At 34.9% G+C, this 14,937-nt stretch overlaps 2 protein-coding genes across 2 annotated transcripts in view; both read left to right on the top strand.

Moving 5' to 3' along the window:
* Positions 1-14,937, top strand: part of Ac76E (adenylate cyclase type 2 Ac76E) — a 400,108-nt gene that overhangs the window by 360,055 nt on the left and 25,116 nt on the right. The gene's annotated exons all lie outside the window — the stretch shown is intronic.
* Positions 4,872-6,360, top strand: LOC149422475 (uncharacterized). The gene is made up of 3 exons (XM_089633822.1): positions 4,872-4,919; positions 5,096-5,170; positions 5,980-6,360. Exons 1-3 carry the CDS (start codon positions 4,880-4,882, stop codon positions 6,342-6,344), a joined length of 480 nt encoding a protein of 159 aa, XP_089489948.1. The 5' UTR covers positions 4,872-4,879; the 3' UTR covers positions 6,345-6,360.

Below are 14,937 nucleotides of genomic sequence, written 5' to 3'. Positions count from 1 at the left end.
AACATGAGAGTCGTCAAAGAGTCGAGGACCTATCTGGTATAACCTAACTAAGGGTTAGACTAGAAGCCAATGTTTGTACCAGTGGTAAAGGCTTCTACCAGTGGTAAGGGCGAATAATTTAGAACACCCGTTTACCTTGAGACTTCCTTTGACATCGGCACTGGCTCGGTTTCAAAGCATTCGCAATTTTCGTGTTGGTGTAAAAGAGTAACATTTTTAATGTCACTGGAGAACTCTGGAAATAACAAATAAAATAGCAAACAAACCCCACTTCATAATTCTTTATACTGAACTAATGGAAGGCTAGATACTTTGTAAGTAAAGATTTTATCGGTTGGAAAATTAATTAATTATCTGGATAAAGTGATCCCACTCAAAGCATATTAGTTAAAATTTTGTTTTAATTAATTGTACGGGTTTATTTACAAAAAGGATAAAATAATTTACACAGCAAAAAGGCGATCAACTGAAGTGAAAGTACCTAGACGAATATTTTTTATTTTTGAATAAAATTATGTTTCAAATCATATTAAGCCAAAATTCCTTTTAACCTCTAAAGGTACTGGCACGAGGTGCTTTCTAGGTAGATAGATAGAACTCTTTTTTTAAGAACAGTTGAAATTCGTCTACCGATTTGAGAAATAATATTTGTAGATACTATACGTACGGTCAGTTGGGGTCAATGCGTCCTATTGGGCAGTTACGTCAATTCGAGTGTGAATATTAAATTAAAGAACTGATCTAAGAATTATTTAATATCCTAATAAGTACTTCTTCTGCTTCTTGCGAAAATGCTTTACACTCCCAGTCTTACTTAGTTCTTTGATACAGTACGCCTGACTTAAGGCCGATTTAACCATCCAAACGCCGTCGTAATATGTCAAGTTTTTCATTGTTCTAACCTTACCTGCCGCTTTACACTGTATTTATTATAAGTGAAGGGTTCCTGCGAATTAAATAAACAACTTAATACTGTTTTCCGAGAGAATCATACCGTAGCAAAGAAACAGAATATTTAATTCAACAAGTAGACAGGTAGATAATACTTCACTCTTTCTTTCAGCGTGATTTTTGTGAAATATCGCTGGTAGGTAATACCGGAAGAGAAGATATAATAAATTGAACGAGGATAACAAAATTCAAAAAGCTTCAAGCTGCTTTGTGTTTGCCCGCGTACTTACTTAATCCACGGGCGCCAAGAATTCCCACACAGCTTTCTAAAAAATAAAGCCTCCCCAAGGAAACGTTTCAATAACATCCGCTCCGAAACCATTTATGGTATTTCTTATTATGCAGGAGAATTTTCGCGCTTCCGCCGATGTGATAATATATTAGCACCAATCTTGGGGAAACGAGAGAATCATCTATGGAGCTTTTGAAGTATTCATAGCTTCACGGGATCATAATTTACATTATACGCTGGCGTCAATATTTCAAAGTAAATCATCTGTAGTCTACTCCGTTTCACTTTGCCAGACAACTGAAGCTAGTAAATAAATGAAGTTTTTCTTTTATGGGACTTCTGGGAGAGTAAAACAAGGGAGTGTGTGCCGCAAGCGTTTCCTCTTAGCGGCTATTACATATTCAGTATTTCTAATTTTCCTTCGTCTGATATTTCTGTTTCAATTCACAGTACATTTACATACCAATTGAAGTAAAAAAATAATTCCTGAGCGGGAATGAGGAACAAACGCGCCCAGGGTGATAGATTTGTCATTAAAACTTTCAAGAACGGTTATTTTTATTTATATTAATATTTTTTATTTATTGTTTTAGTTTTTAATTCGTAGAACTCCATGTATTATTTTTTTTAAATTTAATTAAAATCAAGTATATCTACACTGGCCATAGCCACTGTGTTGAGAGCGCCAAGGATATGGCTGAAGGAATAAACTAAGGAGTGGTGTCGAAAACGGGACACATTGCTTCACTACATAAAGGTTATCCACTCAGAATTAACATTTAAACTTCATGCATGGGAATTTGCTACCCTTGATTTTGAAACCCTTGAATGTATTAACGGAATTATATTACAAAAATTTTAAACTCAACAAAATAAACATAAAAATCTAATTGATAACAAAAATGAATTTTATAAAAAACCGGTAAATTAGTCAAACACAAGCTTCTAAGTATGTTCACAATACCTAAACAATATAACAAATATAATTAATTTTTTTTTTTTTTTTGAGTTATATTTCACATCCTGATGAAGCTCGACTGTGGCGAAACCGGTAGATGTAATAATAAAAAGTCGTGTTTAATAAACAAAGTGTTTTATTTGATTTAATAAATTTAAATAAATTAATAGCAGCCACATCATTATTAAACAATTAAGATAACGTTAATGTGGGGAAAACAGACTTCAAAATCCCCTCACAGAATATGAAATCTATTGTCACAATTATTTTATCATTAAATCGGTAATAAATCATTTTAAATTGTGACGGGGTAAAATAGAATCATAAAAATTAGTCGTCTAAACGTGGTCAAAAACACAGTTTGAAAATGGCCTTGGAAGCCGAAACAGCTGTTACAATAACAAAAACCAAAACTATTTATTACTATATACTAGCAGAACTTTATAATTATATTTTTAATTTGGTTTTAATTAATTATTTTTTTTTTACTTTAGTAATTGACGTCTTTGGTTATCTTATAATACAATTGCAAATAGTTATTGATGTGTTCTCCAAGGTTTCTAAAACCTTACACCGACAACATATTTTCTCTTTCAGTAGATTTCAATGCTCAATTTCCGACATCTTTTTCTTTTTTTTTTAACAAATAGAATAAACAATTTTTTATCAGACGTTGGCGCACCGAGAAATTTCAAGTGCTCTTACGGGCCAGTTCGCCCCTGTTCACTTTATTTGTATCTAGTTTTTCTAGTTCCTACCCACTGTAATCCACCGTAAAATGCGCCCTACACGATCTGCTGAATCTCTTTGGATATCATGGGAAATATTTTAAAGTGGTTTTAAATTGTGGTGATTTTTTTAATCACTCTATCATGTCGGTGTTTGTGTTTTGAATTCTGAATATGAAACTCTTACTCTTCTTCTATATATATTCCCTTATAACCTTACTTAAGTTTGTTCATTTTATGTAAAGCTCTATTATTTGAAATTTCCAAAATTAATTTGAATGTTTAAATAAAGAAAAATTGAATCTTAATTTTTGGTACATCCATGAAAATTCACCATAGCTTACTTTAAATTTATACACCTAGATTGTATGATTAGTGTTAACGACATGAATTTAAATGGATTGCAAATTGTTATCGATGTTTGTTATCGATCGCGATTAAAAATGGATTTAGAGAGGAGGAGAAAAGGATAAAGCCTTACCTTTATTTATTGGTGCTTATTGGTTGTGAAGATCACTCCAAATGTATCACCTTTTAAGTTCCTAAATTTTCAGGTGCACCTCTCACAACAGAGTCATTTTTAATTCCACAATACGACATTCAATTTGGGATAATGGTCAATTTTTGAAAGTAACCATTTTCAGCAATTCACCAATTTTCAGATAAAAGGAATTCGAATGAAACGAGAATAACGTTACGATTGTTGAACCCTAGCCATCTCACTGCCGAGTAGGTTATTTATTTTGAATTCTACTTCTTCTTCTTCTTTCTTGTAGTAGGCAAGGCTTGGAAGGAGAGAGAGGAACAAGGAAGATGACAATATTCTAGATGGGATCTAATGATATGGAATAGTCGCAAAACTGTATAAATATCAAACAGCAAGTGTTAATGAACAAATCATGCAAGTTCTAGTGAGATGAGGTTAATACAGATTATGAATATTGTAAAATGAAATTAGTTTGACTATGGCCGGTTTTCAGAATCGTTCATTCCAACATTCACACCCGTATTCAGAGTCGATCCTTAAAGTTGTCTAAGTCAAGTGTCAGCCTTACCTAAGCAAAGGTAAGAACCGTCCTTACCTTTAACGCTTCTATACAGAGTCCACACTTTGAGCTTCCTTTCCTCAGGTAGAGACCTTTTGTCTACGCCGAAAGAAAGGTGTGACGTCATCCGAAACTTGTCGATGTCCTGCTTCTACGGAAACAACATGCCCCGTTTTGGGACAATCTGTGTGTTTATCTATGCTGTTGTCTATGGATTTAGTTCAAGCGTCTGTCGTAAATAAGTAAATAACATCGGCCTGTCAAAAGTCTCTGTTACATCTTCAGTTGAGTGTCTCGAAAGTTTCCTTTTTAAACAATGAATTCTCGTATTATAATCACGCCGAGTGAAAGGCAATGTTTATTAGATTTAATAAACACATATCCTGCCGTTGCCAGCATTTCGACTAATCATCTGCAACTTGGCGAGAAGAAAAATGCGTGGGCCAAGTTGACAGATGATTTCAACTCAATCGCCGGCAATCAAAAGGTTTGTATCTTTTGTAATTGAAATACTAACTAGCCATCACGCCGTTTCCCCACAGGGATACTCTTTTTTCATTCATATACATACTCTTCTATTGTTCCGATTCCGTAATACTATTATAATACTGTATTATTGAATTCCTTCTTAGCGGACCCAAGCGCAGCTTAAAAAATGCTGGGACAACATTAAGTCAAAAAGGAAGATGGAGCTCTGCGAGGAAAAGAGGAGCAGGATGAAGACGGGAGGGGGCAGGCTGTCGCCAACTGTCTCTGATGAGCATCATCCCGTTGACAGCGTGCTGGACTTGGCCACCAACGTTGAACTGAGCTTTAGCAACGACAGCGATCGCGGTTAGTTTAAGAAAGTTATGTGAAATATTTTGGCTACTTGTTTATTTAACTTTGACCTTATTTCTTATAAAGTATTGTTTAAGTTTCAGATACCGCTGTACCCAGCACCAGCACGTCTGCTTTATTCAGCATGCCATGGACTGACCAGTCGACGGAAGTGCCGGTGTTTGGTAAGTCAATTTTTGATAATATAATTGATTCTTATCAATTCAAAATGTGATTTGTTGTTAGATGGTAGTGTTCGCATTTCTCTGTAGGAACTTATTATATAATTTTATCAGTTGTCATGCTAAATCTTAAATAATTTTCGAGATAGAAATATTGCAAAAGTGTTTTTAATTTTCAGATATAACAAAAACACCGGAGGAAAGTTCAACGCCCCAGCTCAAGACGAAGACACGTCGCATTATAGCCAAGAAAGGTGACTATATTTACCTCTCTATTTGCTGTGATTACTTGCATTTTCGTACAAAGGTTCAAATAATGCTCGGAGTTCGGAGAGCTTTACTTTAACCTCTCGTTTTCCACCATAAAGAAAGAGGGGCCCTGTTGAAGATGCTGTGTGGGGAATGTTTTTGAGGAAGGAGTGAAAATGGGTCTTGAAGAGACCAATGTTGTAGGAGGGAGGAAAAACAGAGGCCAGCAAATCGTTCCACAGCCGAGCTGTTGATGACAAATGTCATCCGTGTACATGCAATGAATATGCTAATATCGATCACTTCGTCGGTAATCTGGCCTCATACAAAAGATGCATTAAACTTAATTTGTTTGCTAGTAGGTACCACGATAATACATCATGTAAACATAATATGCCTACCAGTACTGCACTCCAAAACTATTTAATGTACTAGAAATCATAGGTACTTGAAAAATTTATCAAATCGGATGACATAATCCAGGATTTCTTACTTTTTATATTTAAATCTTTGTGGGTACCTTTTAGAGATAATTTATATTTCTACATTTTTACTGTTTTTTTTCTTACTTTAAATTTTAATTTTTACTTGTAATTTATAGTTTGCACTTTATATTTACTTTACACTTACTTACTTTACTGTGTAAATAAATAAATATGTTGGGCGCGTGTTTGGCGTGTTTCCCGACTGTGCACTATGTCATGGGGCACAGAGTGTTATTTACACAAATAAACCTGTTATTTACATTGATGACTAATCAGCTTGCAATTTTGTGTTGTTTCACTAATCAGCTTGTAATTTTGTGTTGTTTCAGACTTGATACCATCTAGTGGGCAGGTGGTTCGGGACGAGGGCCAAGTGCGTTGCCTCAGAAGCACCAATCTAACAAAGTACGATGAAGAAATGCACGTAGTAAGGATGGAGACTGCCCGGGAGCAGAGAGAGACTGCCCGGGAGCAGAAGGAGACTGCCCGGAAGCAGAGGGAGACTGCCCAGGAGATTGCCCGGGAGCAGATCGAGACTGCCCGGGAGCAGAGGGAGACTGCCCAGCAGATTGCCCGGGAGCAGATCGAGACTGCTCGGGAGCAGTCGAAAGGAGCTCGTCTGCAGAACGAACTTATAGAACTACAAATAAGAAGAGCGAAGGCAGAATTGGAAAAAGAGCTCGCCAATAAATAAATATGAATAAAAAATATATTAATCTCCAATAAATGTTTTATTTATTTTCCATTCTGTTTCAATTTTTTTGATAATGGACATTATTAATACATACATAGGTATATATTTAAGATAAACCCTTGTGCTCTTTCATAATTCAATACACAGCATAATTATAACATATTATAAAAAATATGACTTCACTACTCATTACATTAGATAAGGTGTCCTTTCACAGCATGACATTACACAGCACAATTACTATGCATTAAAAAATATGACTTCATTAGTCATAACATTAGATATGGTGTCCTTTCACAGTTCAATACACAGCACAATTACTATACATTATATATGGTGTCCTTTCACAGTTAATTACACAGCACAATTATTATACATTAGATATGGTGTCCTTTCACAGTTCATTACACGGCACAATTACTGACGTCACTATTCATTACATATATGGTGTCCTTTCACAGTTCATTACACATCACGTAAAATGTCTTTGGATAAATGCATCTCTTATCGTTCTGCCTGAAGCAGACTGCACCACCGAATTGACAGGTATATTTATACCCTCAAACCGCCCAAAATGCTGGTCGTTTGACGATATACATAAATTATGCAAAATGGCACACGCAACGATAATGTTTGTAGTATTACTTAGTTTATTTTCTAATTTCCTCCTCAGACAAGGAAATCTCCTCTTCCATACACCAAATAATCTTTCGACTACATTCCGTGTGGAAATTTGCGCCTTATTATATTTTTCTTGCCCTTCATTTGCAGGATTTAATACTGGTGTGAACATATAATTTGTCTGGCCATATCCGCTGTCCCCGAGAAGAATGCCTGTAATCCTTTTCTCCTCAAACTTTAGGCGGCACGCGCTGTTTTGAAATATCCTGGAATCGTGGGTAGAACCAGGCCACCTGGCAACTATGTCCAAAAATTCCAAACGTGGACCTGACACAGCTTGCACATTCAAGGAGAACCATCCTTTCCTGTTGCGAAAAGATTCCCCTATTGTTCGGCTTGGGCTCTTGATGGCAATGTGTGTACAGTCAATACATCCGACGACTCCTGGAAATTGGGCTCTTGAATAGAAGAGTTTCCGATTTTCAGCGTAGTCCTGGGGCCGTTGAGGAAAATGAATAAATTCAGTTATCCGTTGCGCCAATCTGGAGGAAATCTTTTGCACTACTCTGCTGGAGGTTGGTTGGCTCAGTTTGTGTAGATCTCCCGCAACAATCTGGAATCATATAAAAATATGTAGGTAGTTAATGAACATTGAAAATAATACAAGATGAACACTCCATCTAGATATTTTGTACATCTAAGGGCATCTGGTTAATTTTAGGTTGACATCATGTTTTCATTAAATAATATATGCATTCTTTCATTCTTTGTCGATTTCAAATCAGTACAGACATAATGTAAATAACAAGTTTCAGCATCACAAAATGTAATATTTTCGTTTCACAAAAGTAGAACATAATTTGACAATAGATATCTAGTAAAAAAGACGCATTTACCTGATAATTACCAGTAGCGTAGAATCGCAGCGCGATAGCTACCTGAATAACAGGAGGTATGGGCAAGCCTCTATTATTAACTAAAGCGTAATTCGGAAATAATAGAGGAATTAATATATGCATTACAGTTGTTTTCTCCAACCGATAACGATCCTTAAATTGCCGGTCACTGTAAAACTCGACGGGATTTTCAAAATCGCGTAAATAACGCCGCACGCTGCCCATATTGTCCGTGCCAACGTCGTCACGTGTATTGTATGGATCAACGATGTAATCCAAAAACTCGTTATCCATTTCCATGATCTCCATTTCCATAATCTGCATCTCCATTGTTTTATGTTTTCAACAGCAACAACCGCAACAACTGGGAACAAATCACCGACTTAGCAAGGCAAAGGTACCCTACCCACCAACCTCGAGTTTTGACAGCTAAAAGTCAAAGTAAGCAAGTATGCGCGTGCGCAGTGTCGTAGAGACTTCCATAGTGACGTCTCTGAATACAAAATTTTTTGAAATCTTGAGAAAGGTAGCTTCCTTACTAAGTGACGTCACACCGACTTTAGGCGTGTCTCTGAATATAAAACGGTGTTTTTTAAAGGAAAGGAAGGTTTCTTGAACTAAAGGATCGACTCTGAATACGGGTGTCAAAGATAGAATTTTATAACGCCACTAGAGGGACGTATTGAAGTGGGGTATTGGAGCTAAATTTGTGGAATCGAAGGGGCCGGATGTACGAAAAGTTGTAGACAGAAGACGTCCAGTCGTAGAAGCCTAAAACCATAGACATTCAAATTAATAGAAGAGATCAGGGAAAGGGGAACAAACCAAGTTGCGAGGAGCGCGGGAGGCGGCGTGACCGTACCACTTTCGGTGATTTGTAAATAAATGAACTGACTTTCTTTGTACAACCATCATTCGATCCACCGAAATAAAATCCACTCACGAATTTCTAGTTCTTTTTAAATGGCGCGCAAATTGTTGGCTGCGTATAAAAACAACATTTACCAAATCGGGTTTCCAAAATTAAATATTTATTTACACTATTTAGTTAAAACTTTTACAAATGCTTTACTATTTACCCACCTCTCTCAACATTTGCGTCGCGACGTCAGGCGGTTCGTTTAAGAACGAACATTCACATCCTAGGCAGAAAAGACCCACATTGGACAGTGCTGCAAACCTTTAGCCTTACTTTTCCGCACAGGGTCTGGTTATTTCAATGTGCGCTCTTCGGTGGTAAATGTACGACTGATGTAATAGTTAATTCAAAGCATTCTCGAACCCTCCTGGTACCAAAAATATGGTCACGTGGTTTGCCTCCAACACATCGAAATGATACCAAGATTTCATGTTAGGGAATGTCTATTAATTTGAAAATCTATGTCTAAAACCCTTTTCGAAAGATCAAAATATTATCTGCCTTCAAAAGTATTTACAGTTTAACTGAACATAATTATCGTAGCTGTGTTCCGAATCACGTCTTATTGTTTGCTTATGAGAGTTTTATCAAGGCATCTCAGAACTGTCAATACATATTCGATTCAATTTACATAAAGGGAACTCATGTGTGATGTAAATGATTGTTCAACCCAACACAATGTTCAGCCCAGTCAGTGTATTAACTCTTAATACATATTCATAACGTGATAATGTATTCACGTAATAAATTAAATCGAATTTGAATAAAAGCCTAAGGACTCGACTAATTTTAGCTGAAAAACAATAAAATGCAAATTCAACTTCGTTAATTTTTTTGGGGTAAAATTAAAAATGTGAATAAATATTTCAACGAAGCTCGAAACTCTCCGGAAATATGGGAAGTTTTAATATTGGGCTTGATATTATTTCACTTTTAACTTATTTGAGTCTCGGAGAAGGAAATGAATGAAAATGAGGAGCTGAGATTGCGGAGATATTAATCCCTTAAATGTTTCGAAGTTAGAAATTATTTTTGTGGGATGATTTAATTGAATGAAGATTAAAAATCAAGGTTCTGAATGCCTTTATGGAAAAATGGTTACATTTTGTTGAACATACCACATATTTATTTTGTTGTTATGCCATAAAACAATCGTAAGCAAATGATAGTAATTTACTAATACTATTTCTAATAACAATGTCTGAAAGGAGAATTTCAGACCTGGTTGTGTTACAGAGTCATTAACAACTTAATTGTCAGTCCTGCCATCGTTTATATAATTATTGACTCTATTTATAGAACTAAGCATAATCTTTACTAGCCATTGATGTATTATACTAGATTAGCCCTGTCTATTTAAAAAATGACATCACATAGCGTAAGTCACAAATATGGAGATGAACTTAACAACCCAACTCAGGTTAAACTCCTTGTACAAGAGTTCAAACTCATAAGCGAAGCCAAGGAACAGCGTTCATTTTTTTACCGATGTGTTGTTGTAATTTGAATACAAAGCTTACAAAGCTACAAAGCAATTTTTTTGCTAAACCAGAAAATTAGTCAGGTAAAGGACTAATAAATAACACAAAATGATTTTTATTTTCACATTTTTACTTTTTGGATTCTGTACACTACATATTTATTTATTTATTTATTATTATTATTACACGCCTTAATGGGCTTTTACACACTACAGAGTTTAATAGTAGAGTATCACAGTTATTATAGATTCTACAAAATTAAAACAATAAAGGAAACATAATACAACTAAAAAAGAAAAAAATATTAAATGTTACAACAAAAGCATATAATAAAATAAGATACATTAGTAAAAATGATAAGAAGTCTCACATAAATAGATATTCAAAATAAAAATATATATATTGCGGAAATTATAGATGTCTATTTGTGTCTCGATCTATAAAAGAATTGAAATAAACAATATTTATATTGATTATTTTTAAGTTGAAATATATCTCCCAGATCAGAGTATTTATTTATTTATTGAACCATAACGGGAAACGTACACATATTTACTATTGAATTACTATTGAGTTTTATGAATTTACAAAATTATTTATATAAAATAGTATATACTTATCAAAGAAAGCGTTTACTTTGTGGCTTGACACTTTAATCAAATGAAAAGTTATTTTGTTCTTAATCACTTTGTTAGGTTTATAGGACAGCATTATGGAAAACTAGTCTAGGTACAAACATTAATAATGTATAAAATATAATATTAAAATAAAGCGATAGAAATCATATTAGACGAGGACAAAGCTTCAGAGAGGGTATGGTGGGGTGAGACAAGGAAGGGTGGGGGTTACATGGTTATAATATAAATTTATTTATGCCCATTAAATAAGCTTTTAAATTGTGTTTTTTGTTGTTGTGTTTGTCTCCTTTTTTCGAATATAGGCACAACTTTACATATCTACGTTAAAAATTATGATTGTACCTTCCTTCCCAAGGACTGGAGTCAACCGCGCCAACAACCTTGCTAAATGCATGCCGATCGGATAGGACCGACATTTATTTCGTATATTAACTGATTTAATGTCATACGATTTCAGAGAAATGCCTATTCCGTTTATTTTTGTAGTGCCATTTTTGTGAAATATATAGACGATGCTTAATCAAAGCTAGACAGTAACAACCAATAATTAAAATAACCTTTCTCAGATTAAGCAACGATTCCTAATTTGTAGGTATATTACATTCTCTCCTCCACACAGCATGCTCCGAGATTATAAAGGACCTGAGGGAAATTGCAGTTTAAACGTTTGGGATGAAAATTATTTGAGCACACATGGTTTCCTGATGATGGTACGGTCAACGTGTTCCGACATCGTGATAATTAATGTATTCGAAATTTACTGAAAATTTTACAGGAAACCTGTTAATTAATTTGTTAATGGCCTGCAATCCCTTTTTTAAAATAAGTTAGTAAAACTCTGTTCCGACATCGTGATAATTCATAGACATATGAATATTAGTAGACCTGCCCTAAGTGATTAAAAGCGTATTATCCCCACTCCCCATACCGGTTCCATTGGAGCCGGCTGTGCTCGCGTATGGCCTCAAGTGAAATTTGAAAACGTGACGTCATCATTCTTGTGCGAACTATGGTCGAGGCATCATCGGTTCATTTTACGAAATAACACGGCAAAATGTTGACTTGTACTATGAAAACTTGTAAAAATAGATTTTAAAAAGAGAATAAACCCAATTGTCGTATTACATTCCATATATAAGCATTATTTTACTTTATTTTAAGCATATTCACATCGTATAATATAGATCAGTTTTAGAAACATATACTATCACATCGAGAAACGTCTGGACGCGAAACACAAAGCTGGTTGGTTGCTGGGAAGTAAATTATGAACATTTATAAAAGTGTCTTAACTAAATACTTAAACGAAATATTCAACTCTGAAAATAGAACCGAATTTTTTTGCCGAATTTGGACTTCGCAAATTTGTTCATAACGTGGCGAGTAATTTGCGCTCCCATGTAAAAATGTCTATTCATTCAAAAGCAGATTTTACTTTTAAGAAGTAAATGGTGATATTATAATGCGAGATGCCTATTTACTGTCAGATTGATTTATTGACGAATCACAGTCAGCCTTACTCCCTTCGTTCTTCAACAGTTGATTTTACCCCTCGCCATTATCTTCTCGTCTATTAATTCCTATGTCTGTGTGATAATTAATGTATTCGAAATTTACTAAAAGTTCAACCAGAAACCTGTTCGTTCATTCGTTAAGGGCCTGCAATCCGTTTTTTTTAAAGAAATTAGCAAATACTCTTTTTTTCCGTATTTGTAACTATACAATATAAAATAAATATTAACCAGTTATTTTCACATAGTTGAATCTGGATTGCTTATGTCCATTTCTCAATTTTTTCTCGGTTTGTGGGGAAACCTAAGCGAAAATAAGACATTTTAAGAATAATTATCAGAATATATATAGAAAATATTTATTCCTATACCTAACATTTTAAGCCTACATGAACGTTCCTTTTCATGTAAAATATCTTCCACCACCTTCATCACCTCTACAGCAATAGTTATAATAATATAAATAAATATGACAAAAAATAACACATTTTTGTTATAATACAACATCGCTTGTCGCTAATTTTTGTTGCGCTGATTAAGGTTACATTTAAAAATATTCTCAATATATAATATAAAAGGTATGTGTAATACATATTTTTCAATAAAAAGAAAATGTAATTAACATAGTACACACAAAATAAATTACTCAACGAAGCGGTTTTTTCATATAATTTGATACGCTAATAATTGTGGACTTAATACAACCCTGAATTAGAGACAAGCCCAAATAAATAACCCTTACTTCTAAAGTTTTTTGCGCGTATCAAGTAAAAACGCGTGATTTTAACCAACACATCAATAATTATCATGTTCCAGGCTCGTGCCATGTCGTATTGCTTATATGTATTCATTAAAAGTGTATCACACACTGCATAACGTCATGATTAGGAGTAGTTTGAAAGACGACGTCAGAAAATTTACTTGTCGACAATGAAATTCTATTAATTTCTGACATTTTTCAATGCGCTGCCTTCAAGTTATCTGTATTTTTTCTGTATACAGATAGCTGATTACATTTTATAAAATAAAGTCCGCGATAGGTACAATCTAAAATATTTGGAACTGGGTTATTTTTGTGATTGAAAAAATGAACTTGCCCAGCCATAGCTGGGAAGCAAAATAAGTAAACTCTAGACCAACAAAAGGCAAAACGCAATGCACAGTGTTAATTCGCATTGCGACACAATGTGTGGGCCTTTTCATAAATGTGCGCGTGAACCAAACCAAAATTGTGTTGGGGTTATTTTTCAATGGATATACCGTGTCTAGTCTAATATTAGTCTATGTTACCAGCACTTTGTTGAATCCTACAAATTAGAGTAGCGTTGGTAATGTAGTTTAAGTGTTTTGTATTATATGTAGTATTCTTCTAATTTCTATTTTATTTTATGTTACTCTAACGTTTTACGAATATTAGTTTTATAAATAGTATTAACTAGGTTATCCAAATATTTTTTAAAGCCTTTTCATTCGTCGATTTTGATCGATTTGTGCAATTGGATCAGAATCTCGATGAAGTGAAAGTCACTTAGCAGGGGCACCCGGGTTCATGGTTTGAGGTTTGTCTACGCCTATACGCACATAATGTGTGGTGGGTCGGATCGGGAGGGACTGGTTGAGGGAGAAATTTGACCTCTCAGATTCCTACACACCCCTCAAACCTTTTTACTTCCTTTTCCTAAACCAACCCTCCATATAGCATCCCCTAAGACGACATAGATCCTGAGGGATTTTTTTCCTCAGCTAATGTAAAAAATAAAAATCAAACCAAAATTAATGCCGCGTACCTACACCCCATCCACGTTCAAGGTACCTACCTGAATTATTGAAACCATTACTAAGTTTGTTTTGTGTTTTCCACCTTTAACTTTACCTTTGACGACGTATCCACACCTACCTGGTACCTGGTATCGATGCTAGAGAACCAATATAATGGAGGTATCAAAAAGCTTAAATCCCGGAAACTACAAACTAGCGACGAGTATTTTTTATGTTAATTTGTTAATCAAAAACTTTCAACAAAATAAACAAACTTCACAAGCTGAAATCAGTAGGTACCTACTACCTATCTACGCACTTTATCGACAATATACGAAATTAGCAGCGCGAGTAAATAGTTTGTAGGTAGAGAATCGAAATAACATAATAATGTCGATTTACAAATAATATTCAATCCTAAAAGATCAATGGTTTCGTTCCTTGTGTGGCACGTAGCGCCGTCTTGTTGAAAGTAAACGTTGTCCAGATCAATACCATCCAATTCCGGCCATAAAATATCATTAATCATCTCTCGATAGCGCGATCCATTCACCGTAACTGTTGCTCCAGCATCGTTTTCGAAAAAGTAAGGTCTAATGACTCCGCCGGACCATAAACCGCACCAAACAGTCACACGTTGAGGATAGAGAGGCTTTTCCACAATGACTCTTGGGTTTTCCGAGCCCCAGATGCGACAATTTTGCTTGTTGACGAAGCCATCGAGATGGAAATGGGCCTCATCACTCAAGATGATTTTCATTTGATTCAC

The sequence above is a fragment of the Hesperophylax consimilis genome, chromosome 7 (assembly GCF_061612785.1).
Source record: "Hesperophylax consimilis isolate HC1 chromosome 7, BYU_Hcon_1.0, whole genome shotgun sequence".
Classification (NCBI taxonomy): Eukaryota; Metazoa; Arthropoda; class Insecta; order Trichoptera; family Limnephilidae; genus Hesperophylax; species Hesperophylax consimilis.
Note: the sequence above shows the minus strand (reverse complement) of the source record. Positions and strands in the feature narration are given on the sequence as shown.

Excerpts from the sequence above, each read along its gene's own strand:
- LOC149422475 (XM_089633822.1), top strand. The coding sequence starts at position 4,880 with ATGCCATGGACTGACCAGTCGACGGAAGTGCCGGTGTTTG. Across the intron at positions 4,920-5,095 it reads GACGGAAGTGCCGGTGTTTG|ATATAACAAAAACACCGGAG; the intron begins GTAAGTCAATTT and ends TTTAATTTTCAG. Across the intron at positions 5,171-5,979 it reads TCGCATTATAGCCAAGAAAG|ACTTGATACCATCTAGTGGG; the intron begins GTGACTATATTT and ends GTGTTGTTTCAG.